At 55.1% G+C, this 17,953-nt stretch overlaps 6 protein-coding genes across 6 annotated transcripts; 3 read left to right on the top strand and 3 right to left on the bottom strand.

Annotated features, from left to right (window-relative positions):
* The first annotated feature begins 3,082 nt into the window (after positions 1 to 3,082).
* On the top strand, positions 3,083 to 4,836 carry LOC101761370 (24-methylenesterol C-methyltransferase 2). The gene has a single exon (XM_004985739.3). It carries the CDS (start codon positions 3,374 to 3,376, stop codon positions 4,475 to 4,477), a length of 1,104 nt encoding a protein of 367 aa, XP_004985796.1. The 5' UTR covers positions 3,083 to 3,373; the 3' UTR covers positions 4,478 to 4,836.
* A 3,295-nt stretch (positions 4,837 to 8,131) lies between these two features.
* Positions 8,132 to 10,492, bottom strand: LOC101760964 (probable inorganic phosphate transporter 1-7). The gene has a single exon (XM_004985738.2). The coding sequence runs from the start codon at positions 10,420 to 10,422 to the stop codon at positions 8,803 to 8,805; it is 1,620 nt and encodes a 539-aa protein (XP_004985795.1). The 5' UTR covers positions 10,423 to 10,492; the 3' UTR covers positions 8,132 to 8,802.
* A 411-nt stretch (positions 10,493 to 10,903) lies between these two features.
* On the top strand, positions 10,904 to 11,653 carry LOC101760551 (uncharacterized protein At4g08330, chloroplastic). Its single transcript, XM_004985737.3, has one exon. It carries the CDS (start codon positions 11,078 to 11,080, stop codon positions 11,492 to 11,494), a length of 417 nt encoding a protein of 138 aa, XP_004985794.1. The 5' UTR covers positions 10,904 to 11,077; the 3' UTR covers positions 11,495 to 11,653.
* A 1,287-nt stretch (positions 11,654 to 12,940) lies between these two features.
* Positions 12,941 to 13,834, bottom strand: LOC101762996 (cleavage stimulating factor 64). Its single transcript, XM_004987130.2, has one exon. It carries the CDS (start codon positions 13,759 to 13,761, stop codon positions 13,054 to 13,056), a length of 708 nt encoding a protein of 235 aa, XP_004987187.1. The 5' UTR covers positions 13,762 to 13,834; the 3' UTR covers positions 12,941 to 13,053.
* Positions 13,835 to 13,971: 137 nt separating this feature from the next.
* LOC101759733 lies at positions 13,972 to 14,660 on the top strand. The gene has a single exon (XM_004985735.4). It carries the CDS (start codon positions 14,053 to 14,055, stop codon positions 14,524 to 14,526), a length of 474 nt encoding a protein of 157 aa, XP_004985792.1. The 5' UTR covers positions 13,972 to 14,052; the 3' UTR covers positions 14,527 to 14,660.
* Positions 14,661 to 15,104: 444 nt separating this feature from the next.
* LOC101760141 (pentatricopeptide repeat-containing protein At4g35130, chloroplastic) lies at positions 15,105 to 17,514 on the bottom strand. The gene is made up of 2 exons (XM_022829804.1): positions 15,268 to 17,514; positions 15,105 to 15,170 (listed from the first exon to the last, which is right to left on the bottom strand). Exons 1-2 carry the CDS (start codon positions 17,512 to 17,514, stop codon positions 15,105 to 15,107), a joined length of 2,313 nt encoding a protein of 770 aa, XP_022685539.1.
* Between the last annotated feature and the right edge of the window lie 439 nt (positions 17,515 to 17,953).

Here is a 17,953-nt window from a genome sequence, read left to right as displayed (position 1 = left end):
AATAATCTTTCTACCTATTTTCCGTTCACGTTTTCTGTTCGGAGCTCACGGTTAAAAACCAATTTCCTTTTATTTATTTGTGTGTCCGTTTGTGTGTGCCGTAGATCGCGGTTTACCCGAGGAGGAGCCCGAGGAGGAGTTTGACCGCGAGCTCGAGCCCGAGGACCCACAGCACGAGCTGGAACTCCCAGAGGGCTTTGAAGACGGCAAGTCCAATCTCACCCTTTGATGCATACTTAATACCTAGTTTTTCAAACACAACCTATTGTCCTGTTTTATAAAATGCATATTATTTTTATTGCAAGACATGGTTGGATAGCCACCCCTTGATTGTTATGAACATTCCTTGTTATCCTATGGCTGTCTCTAAATATGACCCGCTCTATTTAGGCGATAACCACCGCTAGAATGCTTAGGAAATTGCTACTCGACTGCACTCACTATTACAATGGTTTACTTGGAAAGTAAGTGTGTGTGTGTGTTCAATTGGGAAAATGGTTTTCCGGGTTCGAAGGGAAGGGATGGGTGGACGAGATGGATGGGTGTTTCTTGTGTGAAATGCCAGGATGTTGTGCTCGTACCTTAGTGGTTGAGCGATGTCGGGAGATATCCATCTTGTCATGGTTAAGGACCGAGTTGATGTGTCATATTGCCTAATTCAACCATCGTGCAACCACTCGACCGTTGTATGGGCAACGACTTAGCATAAATCCCACTAGCTGGATTGTTAGTCTTTAGGGGTGCTGGTGAGCAACGGGAGCCCATGGAAAAGGAGTAAGATCTTGGTGACTTAGGTCCCGGTTACGGTCTCATGGACGAGCCGTGAACCCCTTGGGTGCTTCCGTGAGGACTAGCCAGTCGCAGCTAAGGTGGGTAATGGCTTTGCTAGGATCCGCACCGGCACTAAGGTGATCGTGCTGCGGTACCCTACTTGTGGGAAAAGTGTACAACCTCTGCAGAGTTAAAACCTATCCGGATAGCCGTGTCCACGGTATTGGACGAGTTACGGCTTGGTCACATAACTAGCACTTGGGCATGGATGGTCACGTGTGTGTGTGTTGGATTTTGGAAGTGTCCGGCAGTTGTGCCGTGAGCTATGACGGACGGGGAGTCCGATAGCGATAAAATTCGGATCCTTTGTGTAGGATCAACCCCACTCAATGTTCGGTGACCAAAGAAAAGCTTTACAAAAACTTGTTTAAAAACGAGCCTATGCATGTGTTGAAAATCTAGCTTTATTGCAAATAAACCCTAGCCTATCCTTGATATATCCTGTGCATATACTTGCTTGTATCCCCCTCCGTGGATGGGGTTGGACTTGTTGAGTACGTTCGTACTCACCCTTGCTTCGTTACTACAGAGGAAGACCCGGACTTCATCGCCGAAGACCTTGAGTAGAGGTTGTGTCCGCACCCAACGCTGTCGGTGGTGTTGGCCTTTCCAAGATGCTGCTGCTGCCGTGTAGTCCCGAGTGTTGTCTTTTGGCAGTCGCTTGGTTAGCCGTTGTTGTTTATATTACTTCTTATCGCTGCGTGGCTCTCACGCCCACTCCCTCGGGAGTTGTACGGTAACTGAATTATCTGTCGAATAAATGTGTTATCAGCCTCCTGGGACTGATATTTGTATCACATTTAGTCTCTACTTATGTGGGGACGCTTCATGCTATTAGTTTTATAATTAGCTCATATTTAGTCATCCTAATTAGCATTCGAACATTCGATGTGACAGGGCTAAACTTTAACCCCTGCTATCCAAACACCCCCTGGACGATTGCAATTGAAGTGAGGACATGTGAGTGAGACCATGCGAGTGGGAGGAGTGATATAGTGGTTATTTAATGTTCATTAATGAATAATGTTTAATGACAATGAGAGATCAAAGATATATATTTCTAGCCATGAAAGGTAGGCATGGAAGCTATAGTGTATAATTATAAAAATGATTATAGTATTTGTTACATACTTGCCGTCTTGGCACAAAACGTCTAAACATCGTACCATAGTTGATTGACCAGACTGTCCAGTGATAGACACAGAGGGCGTTTAGCAACTTAGAAAATACTATATGCTTACAAAACTTTCTAGAACAACAAAAAAAAAAACCACTGTCGAATTGTAGTCTCTGTATTAAGTGCAGACCATAAAAAGATAGTTATAATACGCCTTTTCACCTGTGCATTGTATATTTGCATGCATCGCCTACCCAGTGCCACGTTCGGTGTTCATCGATCTGTTTACACAAGCATCCAACAACCCTTGTTTGCACCCTCTCGTCCAAACCGGCTATCGAGGTATTTGGATCATTGAGATAAAGGTCTTGTTTAGTTGATTTTAAACAATTAAAATCACTGCACCAGCACTGTAGCATAATGTAGCGTTTCGTTTATATTTGTAAATTATTATCCAAATATTGACTAATTAGGCTCAAAAGATTCGTCTCGCAAAGTACAACCAAACTGTACAATTAATTTTTGATTTTATCTACATTCAGTAATTCATATATGCACAATAAATTTGATGTGATAGGAACTTTACTCCGTACCGAAGAAACAAGCAGCCCCTGTTTATCCGACTGCGGAGCACATCTTCGAGTCAGATCAGACACTGCGAAGCACATCTTCGAGTCAGATCAGACCATACGCATACGCTGTCATGATCTTTCTTTTGTCAAGTCAGAACAGACCATACGCATACGCCATACGCTTTGTCACCAATTTTCACAAGAAAACATATCTGAAGCGAGATGGGGCAACTCAACTGCTATTGTGGTTCTGCTAGCTCCAACCGCCAGCGCATAGAGAGAGAGAGGCGGGGTGATGAAAGGCCCAAGGCCCAAGCACATCGCCACACACACATGGCAGTACGTCAGGCTGTCCATGCCAACCGGCCTCCACATCCGTGCCAGCGCGTTCGTTCCGCCTCGTGCCCCCCGCCCCGTGCCAAAAGCAATCTGGCTGGCTGGACCCTCCACCGGCATCGCATCGGCACATCGCTTCCCCGCTCGCACGGGCACGGGCCGCACGGCACGGCGCGGCGGCTCCCAAAAAATCACGGCCCTTCCCATAAAAAACTGGGCAGCCGCAGCAGCAGCAGCGAGCAAGGCAAACCGCACCCCTGACCTCAAGGCTGAGGCATCGGCCATCGGTCTCGCCGTAGCCGTCCGATCGGATCGCAGCCCAGCGCCGCACGTCGCGGAGCCAGACCCTCCTCCCACACGCGCTCCACCCAAAAATCTCACGCGCTCGCTAGCTTAAATCCCCAAAGCCCACCCAAATCCCCCGTCCTCCTGTTCATTTCCTCCTCCTCCCTCTTCTCCCCCTCCCCCTCCTCGCGCCGCTCGTCGCTGAAGAGGGAGGTTCTCGGGTGCCGGCGGGATGGAGCCGGCGACGATGGCGTGGACGGCGGCGGTGGTCGGGGTGGGGCTGGTGTACTGGTTCGTCTGGGTGATGGGCGCGGCGGAGGTGAAGGGCAAGCGGGCGGTGGATCTCAAGATGGGATCCATCACGCGGGACAAGGTGCAGGACAAGTACACGCAGTACTGGTCCTTCTTCCGCCGCCCCAAGGAGACGGCCACCACCGCCGCCTCCGCCGAGAAGGTGCCCGCCTTCGTCGACACCTTCTACAACCTCGTCACCGACATCTACGAGTGGGGGTGGGGCCAGTCCTTCCACTTCTCCCCATCCCTCCCGGGCCGCTCCCACCGCGACGCCACCCGCGTCCACGAGGAGCGCGTCGCCGACCTCCTCGGCGCCAAGCCGGGCCACCGCGTCCTCGACGTCGGCTGCGGCGTCGGCGGGCCCATGCGCGCCATCGCCGCCCACTCCGGCTCCAACGTCGTCGGCATCACCATCAACGAGTACCAGGTCAACCGCGCCCGCGCGCACAACCGCAAGGCCGGCCTCGACTCCCGCTGCGAGGTCGTCTGCGGCAACTTCCTCTCCATGCCCTTCCCCGACGCGTCCTTCGACGGCGCCTACTCCATCGAGGCCACCTGCCATGCGCCCAAGCTGCAGGACGTCTACGGCGAGGTCTTCCGCGTCCTCAAGCCCGGCGGCCTCTACGTCTCCTACGAGTGGGTCACCACCTCGCTGTACCGCGCCGAGGACCCGGACCACGTCGAGTGCATCCACGGCATCGAGCGCGGCGACGCGCTCCCGGGCCTGCGCCGCCAGGACGAGATCGCGTCCATCGCCAAGGAGGTCGGCTTCGAGGTGCTCAAGGAGCAGGACCTGGCGCTGCCCCCCGCGCTGCCGTGGTGGACGCGCCTCAAGATGGGCCGCGTCGCCTACTGGCGCAACTCCCTCGTCGTCCGCGTGCTCACCTTGCTCCGGATCGCCCCCAAGGGCGTGTCCGAGGTGCACGAGATGCTCTACGAGACCGCGCAGCACCTCACCCGCGGCGGCGAGACCGGCATCTTCACGCCCATGCATATGGTGCTCCTCCGCAAGCCCGCCGCCGCATCTGAGGAGGCGAAATAGTGTAAGACTACGACACCATTTCCCATTTACTCACCCACCGCAAGGGGAAGAAGAAGAAGAAATAATCTGGCAGGAGGAGCAGCAGAGGTAAGAAGAGCAGATGCTACTCGGAGAGCTTCAGGAATCGAATTTGAATCTGTTAGAGAAGATACTAGGAACCATGCTTCTTGTTCGTAGCTTTCAGTTTAATTTTTTCGGTGGAGGATTATCGGGTTGGAGAGAGAGACGAGGTTGGGATTTAAATTTGTTTTCTCGCTTGCTTGATCGGTGGATCGATCTACCTATCTATCATCGTCAGCCATGTTTTGTCTGCAACAATACATTGGAATTGAATTCCCTAATTGTTACTGCTACTACTAGTGATGGTGTGAGATCTGCACAGGGCACGATCTCCCTCTTTTCATACCAGTCAGTATATCCTTATCACCATCAGTTTTACCTGCTCCGTGCCCCACGGCTCGTGTTCCGCTTCCGTCGTGCCGCGCACGCCGGCCGGCCAGGGCGCGGTGAAAAAGGTTAGAAACGACAAACATTCCCGCTGTTTCACATTTCACCTTATTTTTACCCGCGCCACAGCCACGAACACGAGGCAGAGATGGTCCAGCCAAATAAAGAGAGTGGTGCCTGGTGCGTGACCGTCACGAGCCCCGGGCCTACGATCTCGTCCTCCTATGGCAAGTGGGCCCCGAGATCGGATCTGAAATGTTGTTTAGGCGTTTGATCAGTCAGCTGCTCGGCTGCCGGAGTTAAAAAAGTGGAGGAGTGATTTTTTTGTTGAGAAACTGTCAGAACTGAAATGGAGAGGGGTGGGCGGGGGATGGGGACAAGCCGGGCACGTGAGCATGTCACGGATGCCGATGCGCGCCCCCCCCATGTTTCGGCCTCGGCGTCGTCGTCCACCTCTTTTCTTTTTTTCTGCACCGCCGCGCCTGCGCAGGGAGCGACACGGAAAAAGCTGACACCTGCCCGGGGCGGGGGCTTTGCTTTCTCCGCGCGCGGGCGTGGCCCCTCGCCGGCGCGCCACTAGTCCTAGTGATCCTCTCCGGCCGCAAGCCGAGCGAAAATATCCGTTGGGGTTGGGGGTCGTGGCGTGGCGCGCCAATGCCGATGGATGGTGGGGCCTCGATCGTGTCAGCGGCGTGCAGGATCGGTCGCTGTCAGAGGAGCCTTTGGTGGCGGGCGGTGGCATGTGCTTGACTGCTTGCTGTTCCGCATGGTAGGAGCAAAAAGAATGGAGTTTTCAGTTTTGAGCAATCTTCAGATATTCGAATTAAGATGCTGCTCCACTCTCTCTCTCTCTCTCGTGTTGTGTGGCTAATTCGGGAGACGGACTCTATTAAGTTTAATTAACTTATGATTAGCACATATTTATCTCATAGTACCACATGATCAAATCATGGATTAATTAGATTTAATAGATTCATATCGTGAATTAGTCTTCATTTATACAATTAGTGTTGTAATTAATTTATATTTAATACTCCTAATTAGTATCTAAATATTCGACGTGGATCAAACACCCGCTAGTTCAGATATTCGAGTAGATTATTAAGGAGCAGGTAACGTAGGAGGCGTGCGATCTGCCGATCTGGATCTCAGTCCGGTGGTGCCGTTGTACGCATCCGTACCAAGTAGGGGGTGCTACTACCTGTGAAGCCTACTAGGCCTCCTGATTCCAAATCCTGAAAGCTTAACCGAGAGAGAGATTATGAAATGCCAAGTAGATTGTTCTTTTTTAATAATTCAAGTAGGCTAATTTTGAGCGCACGCTAGTCTATTTTTTGTTCTGATCGTTTGCTCAAAGGAAAAGTAATAAACAGAACATAAGTAGGGAGACCATCTCTGGCCATAGGACCAAACCGTTCCTGCGAAGGCAGCAGGGCTGTCCATCGAAGTCGAGGGGCCAAAACAAAAGCCAGGCAGTTTCGTCGCGAGCCCAACTGGCCCGGCGGTGAATCACATGCCTGCCCGCCTGTCTGTCGACACTGGCGCCGCGGGTCGCTGCTGAACTGGAGGGCCGCCGGGCGGGGGAGGGAATATCTGCTGCCTTGGCGGCTTGGCCACACCAACACCATGCTTCGCTTTGCTCGTGTGTGGCTGCCGCCTTGGCAACGGAATATCGCGTATTAAATGATCTCCCCGATTTGGATTTGCAGCTGAACTCGCGCATCAGATGCACGCCCACCCAGTGTACCCACCCCACCACGAACCAAATGGTCCAGGCTTGAGGCTTGGCTGTGGCCGGCCCGGCTGCTGCTCTGGATCTTGCCTGGCTGCAGCCCCGCCTCCAGCTTTCTTTAAAAGTGCCCTCCTCCCCTCTTGCTGCCGAGATTGTTTTGTTTTTGCCCCCCTCCCCAATTATTTACGGGGCTCTTCGAATTAAGTACCCTAATTAGTGAGCTCAACTAGCTGGCGCCCAACCATCTCCCGTCGTGGCCAGGCAGACGCCGTTTTTTTTCCCCCTTCCTGATCAGATGCTTACAAAACTGTTTTGTTTGGGTCGCTGTCCCGGCATGAGACTATGAGACATGCATCACTTCCTTTTGTCCGGTCTCCACAGCACTGCGTCTGTGTGTGAAGGTTTTCGAAATTAATAACACCACTGTGTGGGCTGGGATCTGAACTAGCAATCCCTCCGACCCATCGAACGTAGACCAACCAAGTCGCGCTAAGGAAATCAATGAATGCATGGATGATGACGACATAACCAAGCAAGCATAACGATCCCTGCATCGCCTTAGGCACGTGTCTCGAATTGGGGTCGCACGTGAAGCGTTGCCCCCCTCCGGAGGCACGCCACGCTTCCGGTCCGAACGTTTTCGAGCGGCTCGTAGCTAGCTAGCAGCTACCCCTGATCGCCGCTGATTTGGACGTGGGCGTCGGAAGATCGCCCTGACGGAAAGCAGCATTGTTCTCTAGTCGTTTCCGTCGCGGCTGCCGCTTGTGGAGTGTTGGCGACAACTGACACAGGATGGCGTAGGGAAGCCTCGGCTCGTTATGGTGGTGCCCGGTGGCCCGAGCGCGCGGTCCCCGGCTTTGTGTGTGTGGCTCACCGCTCACGGCGCTGCGCCGTTGATGAAACTGAAAAGTCGCGGTGATTCGCTGTGGTAAACTGGTAACCAACTAGATTGGCGTTTTTGGATGCGAGTCGGAATCGAAAGCGTGCACGGGCACTGAGATGTCATGCTCATGCGCCACCGAGACGTCGCCGTAGCGTTTGCTGGGGTTTTTTTGGCCGAGTGCGTCGGTGGTAGGCATCTGCTCGTGTTCACGAGACGGGAATGACAGTGGACGGCATCGGCTTTGATCACGGCTGCGACTGTCCCGGACTGCTGAATAACCTGTTCATGCTGCAGTGCGGTTCAGGCTCGAATACTCCAGCTGCATCCGTCTGTGTGCTCTTTCATTTGCGCGCGCACAACATGTTGACGTTTGTGTGCTGTTCTTTTTCAGTGGCACCCGTGCTATACAAACAGGGTGTCATGACATGATCAGAAAGGAACCGGAAGAATTTTCTCCCGGGACAGTGTACTGACCTGACCTTTGCAGGTCGCGAATCGTTATCTCCGAGGCTTTGTGTGGTGGGTGAGAAGAATTCCACTAAATTAAGTCAAAATATTCGTGCAATTTAAGTCAAAAAGTGGGATGGCTGGGTTTACACAGGCTCAGAACCGTAAAAGCCCGAGACTAGCTGAGAGGAAACGGACCCGCATTTAGACTTCGGCAGTTCGGAAACATGGATTACTGGCCCTGTACATATCGTTCGAGCTGCATTGCATCAACAGTAGGCGCCTTGACTTGCTGTTACTGCATTACTGTTTCAGTACTGATTATGTTGGCATACTGTGCCTTCTCAAATCAAAAGCGTGATGAAATCAGAGTGGAGCAGCGGCAACCGCCGCTCCGCCAGGATAAAGAGTAATCAGCAGCAAATCACAAGCATGAGTTCAGCGTTAGATGGGCCAGCCAGACTTCTTTCTGTTGGCGCATGGCACCAGCAGCAGTTTGCTGCAACTGGAAGCCCACGGAAAAAAGAGGCCGGAGTTCCTCCGGTCCTTGGGCCAATGGGCCTGCAGCGCGGAACCGGAGATCCGCAAATTCCTGAAGACCGTGGCGCGCGCGCGGGCAAACAACTAACTCCTCCGCATCCTCCGGGTTTGTTGGCAGACTCATCCATCCATCTCAACGCCCCATTCAACTCACACAACTTTATTCCAGTCATGCGACACGACTACTGAATTCCTAGCTCTCTACTACTACAACTCAAACGACTGCCACGTCTCGATGGCAAAACGCACGCACCAACTAACCCAAAATCACCCGCTCTAACACGCATCCAGCGGCGAGGCTGGTTCGGCGGCGCCTGGCTCGTTCTCGCGCGACATCTCCTCGAGCGACTTCCCCTTGGGCTCCGGCACCAGGAACGTGAGCAAGAACCCCAGGAGGCTGCACCCGGCGAGCGCGAACAGCGACATGCGGACGCCGATGCCGGGCGGGTACCCGTGCGCCGTCTTGGCCGGGTCCGGGCTCTGCGCCAGGTACAGGAACCCGAAGGACCCGATGATGGCGCCCACCTTCCCCGACGCCGCCGAGATGCCGTGGCACGTCGCACGGAGCCGCGCCGGGTAGATCTCCGCCGGCACGATGAACGTCGTCGCGTTGGGCCCGAAGTTGGCGAAGAAGAAGGTGAAGGCGTACATCACCACGAACCCAGTCTGGTTCCCGGGGCTCCTCCAGTGCTCGTACGGCGCCGCCAGCCCGAACATGAACGCCGCCATCATCAGGAACCCGGCCAGCTGGATCTTGAACCGACCCAGCACGTCGATGAACGCCACCGTGAACCAGTACCCCGGCACCGTCCCGCACAGCGCGATCAGCGTCTGGGCGCGCGCGATGTGGAACAGCTCGTCCAGCGCGCTCATCGTCCGCGCCGCCGGGATCCACCCCACCGCGCTGAAGATGTCCTTCTGGAACAGGTTCTGCGAGTAGTAGGCGATGTCCAGGAGGAGCCACGTCGACGCCGTGCCCACCAGGTGGGCCCCGTGCCGCCTCGCGAACTCCCAGGAGAAGAGCCCGAACGGCCGGCTGCACTTGGGGCAGCCGCCGGTCGCCGCCGGCGCCGCCACCTCGGCCTGCTCCTTGGCAATCTCCACGTGGAGCACCTTGGACATGTCCGCCGCGGCGCGCTCGGCGTTCCTCGCGACCAGCGCCGTGTACCGCGCCGTCTCCGGCATCTTCATCCGCCAGTAGAAGGTCAGCGCCGCGGGCACCGCGCCGAACATGAGGATGATGCGCCACACCAGGTCCGCCTGCGGCGGGGTGGACGCCAAGGGCTCGACGGCGTACGGGGGCGCGGGGAACTGGCTCTTGAAGATCGCGGTTATGCCGATCGCGACCGCACCGCCGGCGAGGATGCCGAACCCCTGCATGGCGAACACGGCGGCGATGAAGGCGCCGCGTGTCTTCTTGTTGGCGTACTCGGACATGATGGTGGCGGACAGCGGGTAGTCGCCGCCGATGCCGAAGCCGAGCCAGAAGCGGAAGAAGCAGAGCGTGGCCATGACACCCGTCGGCGAGTGGCCGAACGACAGCCCCGACGCGATGGAACAGACGATCATCAGCAGCAGCGTGACGCCGTAGACGCTCTTCCGGCCGACCTTGTCGCCGAGCCACCCGAAGAAGAGCTGCCCGGACAGCGTGCCGACGAAGGCCACGCCGTTCACGGCCGCGGAGACGTTCGGCGGCAGGCTGCCGGGGTTGGGAGAGGCGTCGACGGTGTAGTAGATGCGCCCCAGCAGCTTGGTGACGAGGGAGATGCAGAAGAGGTCGTAGGCGTCGGTGAAGAAGCCCATGCCGGCGACGATGATCGCCGTGAAGTGGTACCACTGCGTCTTGGCGCCGTCCAGCGCCGAGAGCACGTGCATGTTGTTGCGCTCGCCCGCCATCGGACGATGCGATCGAGCTGCTGCTCCGGCGGCGCGTCTCGTCACTCTCTCTAAAACAAAACTGGGGTGATGTGTGTGTCAACTGATGAGGGGAGAGAACGGGCGCAGCGATAGACGTATAGCGAGGAAGAAGTGGGAATATTCGAGGCGCCGAGTCCTTCATTCCTTGTTGCCCAACTTCTCAGGCCACAAATCTCTCCCAACTCAACAGCTTCTTCCCTGGTTCCATGCAAAGCTTTGACGGGCTGGTTCCATCTCCATGCGGGGCGGTGGTGTTCTGTTATCACTGTCTGGCTGGCTGGGTGGGGATCGCGGGAGACGGAGAGGATATTCCCATGGGCCTCATATTTTCATTACAACATATAAGCGCCTTTGAACTGCTTGGTGGGCTGGGCTCAAGTATTTCCAGGTCAGGCCGATGGCGTAGCACCGAGTCCGAGCGGCCCGCCGGCAAGGCATCACGCCACCACCGCGTTCTGGCTTTGACTTCTGACCGATCACCACCACAAAGAAGCTTCTCCAAGCTAACGCCGGTCCAACGCGGCAGAGGCCAGCGCCGCAGCTGCCGCCCTCGGTCCTCCCTCCAAATCCCACCCTCCAGCCGAGTCGAGGCGAGCAAACTCTCCGTCCAGCGATCTCCCACGCGGCGGTCCCGATGGCGTCGGCGCCCGCCTCCGGCTCGTACCGGTGCGCGGCGTGCGGCGCGGACCTGAACCTGTCGGCGGCGCACCTGTACCCGGCGGGCGTCTTCTTCGAGGCCGGGAACAAGGGCACGCTGTCCTTCTCGTGGGTGGACGAGTCGCGCCTCCGGTTCGCGCCCGAGGACCGGATCCGCCCCTTCTTCGAGACCCGCAACTACTGGGGCATCCAGCGGAAGCGCACCCGCATCAGCTGCGACGCCTGCGGCCGTCTCCTCGGCCACGTCTACGACGACGGCCCGCCGCTCATGCAGGGCCCCGGGCAGTTCGGGATGGGGCCAAGCCAGGTGATCCCGCGCCGGCCGAGGTACCGCTTCAAGATCAAGGCCGTCGCCGCGCCCAGTCCGCCGCCTGCCGCCGCGTATGGAAAGTGAAACCTGCCGTGATGCGCCCCTGATTTTGGGTTGGTCTGGTCGCGTATCGTGTTGCGCTGTGATTTCTGTAAATTAGTCTTGTGTGTATGTAAATGGTGTCGTGCAGTTTTTTCACCTTGTTCATTGGTTGGTTGCAATAAAATTTGACATTTGGAGAAAGGCTTGCACAGCGTTCGCTGATCAAAACGATGCAATTTTCCGATCAAAGGCAACTCACGCGCAGTGATGCGGATGTGGAACGAAACTGAAGGAATCACTCTGCACTGCGCGTGCACGGAGTCGCTTCCGCCTCCGGATTCAGAATTCACTTTGTGATTGTGATTCTCGCTCCTGCCGCCGCTGGAGCTTGCACGGCAACCATAGTGCCCGTTCTCGCCGTTCGCGCACTCTCAGGACGCCGCGACATGCCGGCATCCCGTCCGATGAAGCAGCGGCCAGCCACCGAGCAGCGAGCGCCCCATGTCCTCTTACCCGTCCCCCCTCACCGCATCGAACGCGCAGCGCATGTCTTACGCTATGGAGCTTAGGATGGTGATCACCCTGCCATGAACATTTCTCATTTTCGCTCCTCCCTCTTCAGAACATATTGGAGTTTGAAACCTTGCAGGGTTATGCTCCAACGTAATATCAATCCACAGGATCAGAGCGTATGGAAGAAGTTTGCTGGTACCACCGTGAAAATTCAAAAAAACTTCTCCTTTTTGCCCCTCCCTTTTCATAATTTAATTGAGCTCGAAACTTTGCAAAACGCCAGAATCATGAGGAAATGTAGCGACCATCTGCAGAAATTGTTCTAGATTTTTTGGTGCGCAGGAAGTTATCTGATGGTGGCTTTGTGTGGTCGTTATTTGAAACACCGACCACCTCTTAACGTTTTTTAAAATAAATTTCCTCTCTTCGGAATTTATTCTAGTTTGATATTTTATGGGATTACGCGGCGATACAGTGCCCATCCACAGACATTTTTCTAGGATTTTTTTTCCGCATATTGTGAACATAGGGAAGTGATTTGCTGGTTATTGACCACCCATGAACATTTGCCCTTTAATTTTCACCTGTCCTGTGCCCAACATACTTGAGCTTGAAACTTTGTGAGATTTAAATGCAATGCAAGGACATGATATGGCGTGGTCGGTATTTTAAACACCTACCCGGATGTGCCTATTCAAGCTATAGTAATTAGACCTGAATTGAAGAGCATGGAACATCTGAATTTCTGAATGTAACGTTGTTTGGGGAATTTCAGAGTTCGTTTGATACTTGCCGCAATCTTTCACGTTGCATCGGCAGATCACATCACGGCAGTTACTCTCGGAAGACACTGGATCCGTACTAACAAAAGAACCAGCTGCATAATTTGGTTGTACAATTTCAAGCAAGAAAAAGGAAACACTGATTCCTTTGTTAATCAACAAAATAATCATCATACAATGTCATTGATAACTTTGCTGCAACTGCAAGCGTAGGTGTTAGATTACATCTGTTTCCTCCTAGTCGAACTACGAGGCCAGGAAACAATCACGGTAGAGGGCCAGAGCCGAGACAGCAAGAACAACTGATCAGAAACACGTGACGCCGACAGCAGAGACCGCGATCTTGTGCTTGAAGCCGCCGTCTTCCACTTCCACCTTCGCGAACTTGGCGCGGTGATCGTCGGTGGACTCCGCCGCCGCCGCCCGCTTCTTGTTCTTGGCCTCCTCTGCAGCTTCATCCGCGGCCGCCATGTCCAGAAGATGACGCACCTGCTCCATGACCGTGGCCAATCCCGGGACGTGCTCCTCGAGCAGCTTCAGGGTGTCGGGGCCGTCGCCCTCCAGCGCGGCCACCATCTCCCGCAGCTCCCGCGCCGACCGCGCCGCCAGGAACCGCGTGACGGAGTCGAGCGGGGGCGTCCCGGCGACGAGGGACGCGGCGTGGATGGCGTCCTCCAGGCCGACGGGCTCGCTGTCGCCCCTGGGGCGGCGGCGGCGGTGGCGGCCGGCGAGGCCGACGCGGAGCTCGCGGCCGCGCAGGGGGTGGCCGTCGAGGTTGCGGCAGGCGCTGCGCGCCGTCTCGTCGTCGGGGTACTCGACGAAGGCGTAGCCCTTGCGCTTGCCGGTGGCCGGGTCGGCGGCGAGGCGCAGGGAGCGGAGGGGGCCGATCAGCTCGCAGGCGTCGCGGAGCTCCTTCTCGGAGGCGTGGAACGGGATGTTGCCGACGAACACGACGCGGCTGCACCGGCAGTTGGCGGCGGCGGCAGCCAGGGACGTAGACATGGTGCCGTCCATGCGCAGCGCAGGGACTGCGATGGATGGATGGTGCGGGGAGGAGAGCGCGCGCGCGTTATAAAGCCGGGCAGCCGCCGATTCGACTCGAAGTCGGGCTTCGGGAGTCCGACTCTTCGTAATGGAAGCCCAGCCCAGACCCAGCACAATTAATTTTCCACCGACCCGATCCCACCTATTCTAGTCCAGCCCGGTCCAGCCTAGCCCAGCTCAATTCCGATCCTTCACCGCCCGCCCAGGCTAAGCAAGACCCAAATCAGATTCGGACTCTGCCGCAGCACAGGACCATCAACCATGCCCGTAGCCGGACGCGGCCGCTCCTCCGCCGTCCTCCGCGCGCTCCTCGCCGCGCCGAGGACGAGGCCGCCCGCGCGGGCCATCCACGAGGGGCCCGACACCATCGAGGAGCTCCTGGACCGGCACCTCGTGAAGAAGCCCGCGGCGGTCCTCGACGACGACGCGGCGGAGGCCGAGGCGCGAAGGCGGCTGACGAGCACCCGGCGGGAGGCGCTGGGCCTGTACCGAGACATCCTCCGGGCGACGCGGCTCTTCGCGTGGCCCGATGACCGCGGGGTGCCGTGGCGGGAGGTGCTGCGCGCCAACGCCCGGCGCGAGTTCGAGGAGGCCCGCGGGGAGCGCGACCCGGAGGTGGTGGCGCGCCTCCTCATCGGCGGCCGCGACGCCGTGCAGCAGGCGCTCGACCGCCTCGCCGAGGCGTCCCGCCGCGCGATCCAGGCCGAGGAGGCCAAGCGCCGCGGCGGAGCGTAGATTTCAGAACAGGATATCCCCAATCCAGGCGGTCTACTACTTTTTTTTGTTGTTCAATCTTCTGTAAACGACTACTCTATGTTTGAAAGGAAATGGTTCAGAGGACTGATAAATCTCAAGCACAAACTCCTCTACATGTTTGATTTTGTCTCGGCAAGAATTTGTGACAGTTAAAAACAGCTTTCCTAGCATTTGATCAGTGTATGATGTATGGTACAATTGAGTTACCTGCAATTCAGAGTCTTTTCACTTGAAAAGAATCGACTTTGTACATCATGCTACTATCAATTGCTACAAAAGATTACATTTGTTTCATGTATCAAAACTGTAATCAGTACTAGTAAGTCACAGTATTTCCCCCTCGCTATGTCAAAATGGGGAAAAATGATGTTCCCTCCAGCCACGACCACGAGCACCTTGGAGTGGATGTCTCACGTATGTGTCCTCAACTTTATCTATGCTGTAATAGCTTGGCATAGTTGATCATACCTGTTGGGGATAGATCCCCAATACCCTGTGTCAGTTTCACAGGATGCTGGGTGTTCTGTATCCAGGCACTGCGTTGCTCTTCCAGAAATTCATTCAGACATTCCATCAACTGTGAGTAAAAAATCACCAGTAGTCACCACAGCAACAGGAGCCATCTGAAAATACATGATAGATCTTTGCGTCACCAACAACAATCTTCCGCCTTGAGTATTTTGATATCAGCTTCAGTGCATGATGGCACTGGTTACATACACGCACATTCTTCTTGACAAGAACGGGAGCTCCAGCCTCAGATGATATCAGACCAAAGGCAACAGCCAGCCTTACACTATGCTTATTGGGCAGTACTGTTCTCCGTGATGCCAAAGGATCCGAATCGCTGAGATTACTTGGGCTATCAAAAGTTTCTCCAATCTCTCTTGATAGAATATCTGATAATTCATGAATTTCCTCGCTCTGAGGGTGAGACATGTCCCCATTGACAAAACTGCACTCTTTATCATGAAGCTCGACAAGGCTTCTTGCTTCTGTCCTTTGGAACCCCTTCTCCTTCATCAGAGATCTTATCCTCTCGACATCCTCCCATCTCCCAGCATCAGCATACATGGAAGACAGAACAACATAGCATCCTGTGTTGTTATGTTCCAGTTGGAATATCCTCTCTGCTGCATATTCTGCTATATCTATATCATTATTGTTTCTGCTCGCGGTAAGTAAGGAACCCCAAATCCTGGATGTTGGAGCTATCGGCATGTTTTCAATAAACTGGAACACCTCTCTAAGGTCACCTGTCCTGCCCAGAAGATCAGTCATGCATCCATAGTGCTCAATCTGTGGAACCATACCATAGTTTTGTTGCATTGAACTGAACTGCTTCCAGCCCTCAGCCTCCAGGCCTGAAACACTACAAGCAGTCAACACAGAGACAAAGGTACTCTCGTTCGGTTCCACACCGTTACATTGCATCTCATCAAACATTTCCAATGCAGTCTTTCCCTGTCCATGAATTGCATATCCTATAATGATCGTGTTCCAGGAGATCACATCCTTGCCTGGCATTTTGTCAAAGATCTCCCTCGAGGTCAAAATATTGCCGCACCTTGCATACATATGCATAACTGCGTTCATAATGAGAGTGTTGTCTCCATAGCCTAACTTGATAATGTAGCTGTGCATTTGCCTGCATTGCCTTAGTGACCCTAGCAAGACAAATGCTGGCACTACTGTCGTCATGGTGAAGTAGTCAGGATAAAGTGGTTGATTCAGTAACTCCAGGAACAATGCGATGGCTTCCCAATACATTTCCTTGTACATGTAGGCGGCAATCATATTATTCCATGATACTAGAGTTTTGTCTGTTATCTGATCAAATACCTTTTCGGATGATTCCACTTTTCCAACTTTTCCGTACATGTCCAGAAGAGCAGTTTCAAGCACCACATGAGGAAGAAAATGTCTCCGAATCACATAAGCGTGAGCGCTCCTTCCATACAGTGAACTTTCAGTTTGAGCACAGGCGGCAAGCAAATTGATAGCGGTGACCACTTCCACCTGAAACCCCTCTGCTCCCATTTGCATGAAACAGTCAAATGCATCCACAGGCCGCTCATTCAGAGCGTACCCGCCTATCATACAATTCCATGTCACCACGGTCCTCAATGGCATCGTTGCAAACACGTACTCAGCAGACACAACATTGCCACACTTGCAGTACATGTCAAGAAGAGAAGTACCCACCTTGACATCCTGCTCCAGCCCATGTCTGATGGCATAGCCGTGTATCTCCCGCCCTTGCACCAGTGCCGACTCCAGGCAGCAAGCCACGAGAGCGGCTATTACCCCAACGCTGTCACGCCGCACCTGCAGCGCGTCGTTCATCTCCTGGAAGCACGCCAGCGCCAGCGCCCCCATTCCGTTGGACACGTACCCATCCACCAGCGCGTTCCACGAGACGATGTCCCGCGCCGGCATTCCATCGAACACCCTCTCGGCGTCCCCGACGAGGCCGAGCTTGGCGTAGAAGGCGACGAGCGAGTTGCCCGTGTACACGTCGGCGCCCAGGCCGAGCTTGATCACGGACGCGTGCGCCGCGCGTCCCTCCCCGAGCGCGCCGAGGCGCGCGCAGCACTTGACGACGACGGGGAAGGTGAAGCGGTCCGGCCGCGCGCCGGCGGCGAGCATGGCGCGGTAGGCCGCGAGCGCGTCGCCCGGGAGGCCCGCGTCGGCGAAGCCGCGGATCATTACGTTGTGGAGGAACGCGTCGGGGCCCCTGACGGCCGCGAAGGCGTCCGCGGCGTCGTCCATGCGGCCCGCCGCGACGTGGGACAGGACGAGGGACTTGGGACCAGAGCCGGGGCCGGGGACGCCTCCCTCGCCGCGCCTGGGACGGACGCGGGGCGGGGGCTCCTTGGCGGTGGCCGCGGTGAGGTGCTGGGAGGCGCAGGTGGCGGTGGCCGCGGCATGGGCTGCGCGAGAGGGGAGAAGGAGCGGCGTGGCCATGGTGTGGGGGCGGGGCGAGGGAGCCGCGGAGGGAAGCGGACCGAAGCGAGATGGGATATTTCTGTGCTGCGGGTTTTTGCTTTCGCGGTTTATCCAATCAGGGAACGGAGAAGAGGGAAGGAACGTGACGCGTCTCTACTCTCTTACTGCAGTTCAAATGGCCCGGCAATGGCAAACATATATGTTCGCAGCAGCTCCCGCTGCATTGCAGAGTACTCCCTCTGTTTAGAAAAAATAAGTAATTCTAGTTTTGTCCTAATCAAACTTTCTTAAATTTAATCATTTTTTTGGAAAAAATAACATTTATAACACAAAATAGGTATATTTTAAAATGTACATTTCATAATGAATCTAATACTTATTTGGTATCACAAAAGCTGGTACTTTTCATACAATAAACTTAATCAAACTTAAAAACTTTGTTATAGGATGAAATTAG

The sequence above is a fragment of the Setaria italica genome, chromosome IX (assembly GCF_000263155.2).
Source record: "Setaria italica strain Yugu1 chromosome IX, Setaria_italica_v2.0, whole genome shotgun sequence".
Classification (NCBI taxonomy): Eukaryota; Viridiplantae; Streptophyta; class Magnoliopsida; order Poales; family Poaceae; genus Setaria; species Setaria italica.
The sequence above is the reverse complement of the archived record's forward strand: the minus strand, read 5'-3'. Positions and strand labels throughout refer to the sequence as shown.

Bases quoted from the DNA above. Each gene is read 5' to 3' on its own strand.
- LOC101761370 (XM_004985739.3), top strand. From the start codon at position 3,374: ATGGAGCCGGCGACGATGGCGTGGACGGCGGCGGTGGTCGGGGTGGGG.
- LOC101760964 (XM_004985738.2), bottom strand. From the start codon at position 10,422: ATGGCGGGCGAGCGCAACAACATGCACGTGCTCTCGGCGCTGGACGGC.
- LOC101760551 (XM_004985737.3), top strand. From the start codon at position 11,078: ATGGCGTCGGCGCCCGCCTCCGGCTCGTACCGGTGCGCGGCGTGCGGC.
- LOC101762996 (XM_004987130.2), bottom strand. From the start codon at position 13,761: ATGGACGGCACCATGTCTACGTCCCTGGCTGCCGCCGCCGCCAACTGC.
- LOC101759733 (XM_004985735.4), top strand. From the start codon at position 14,053: ATGCCCGTAGCCGGACGCGGCCGCTCCTCCGCCGTCCTCCGCGCGCTC.
- LOC101760141 (XM_022829804.1), bottom strand. From the start codon at position 17,514: ATGGCCACGCCGCTCCTTCTCCCCTCTCGCGCAGCCCATGCCGCGGCC. The intron at 15,171-15,267 runs GTATGTAACCAG...ATGTATTTTCAG, and splicing joins TTGTCAAGAAGAATGTGCGT to ATGGCTCCTGTTGCTGTGGT.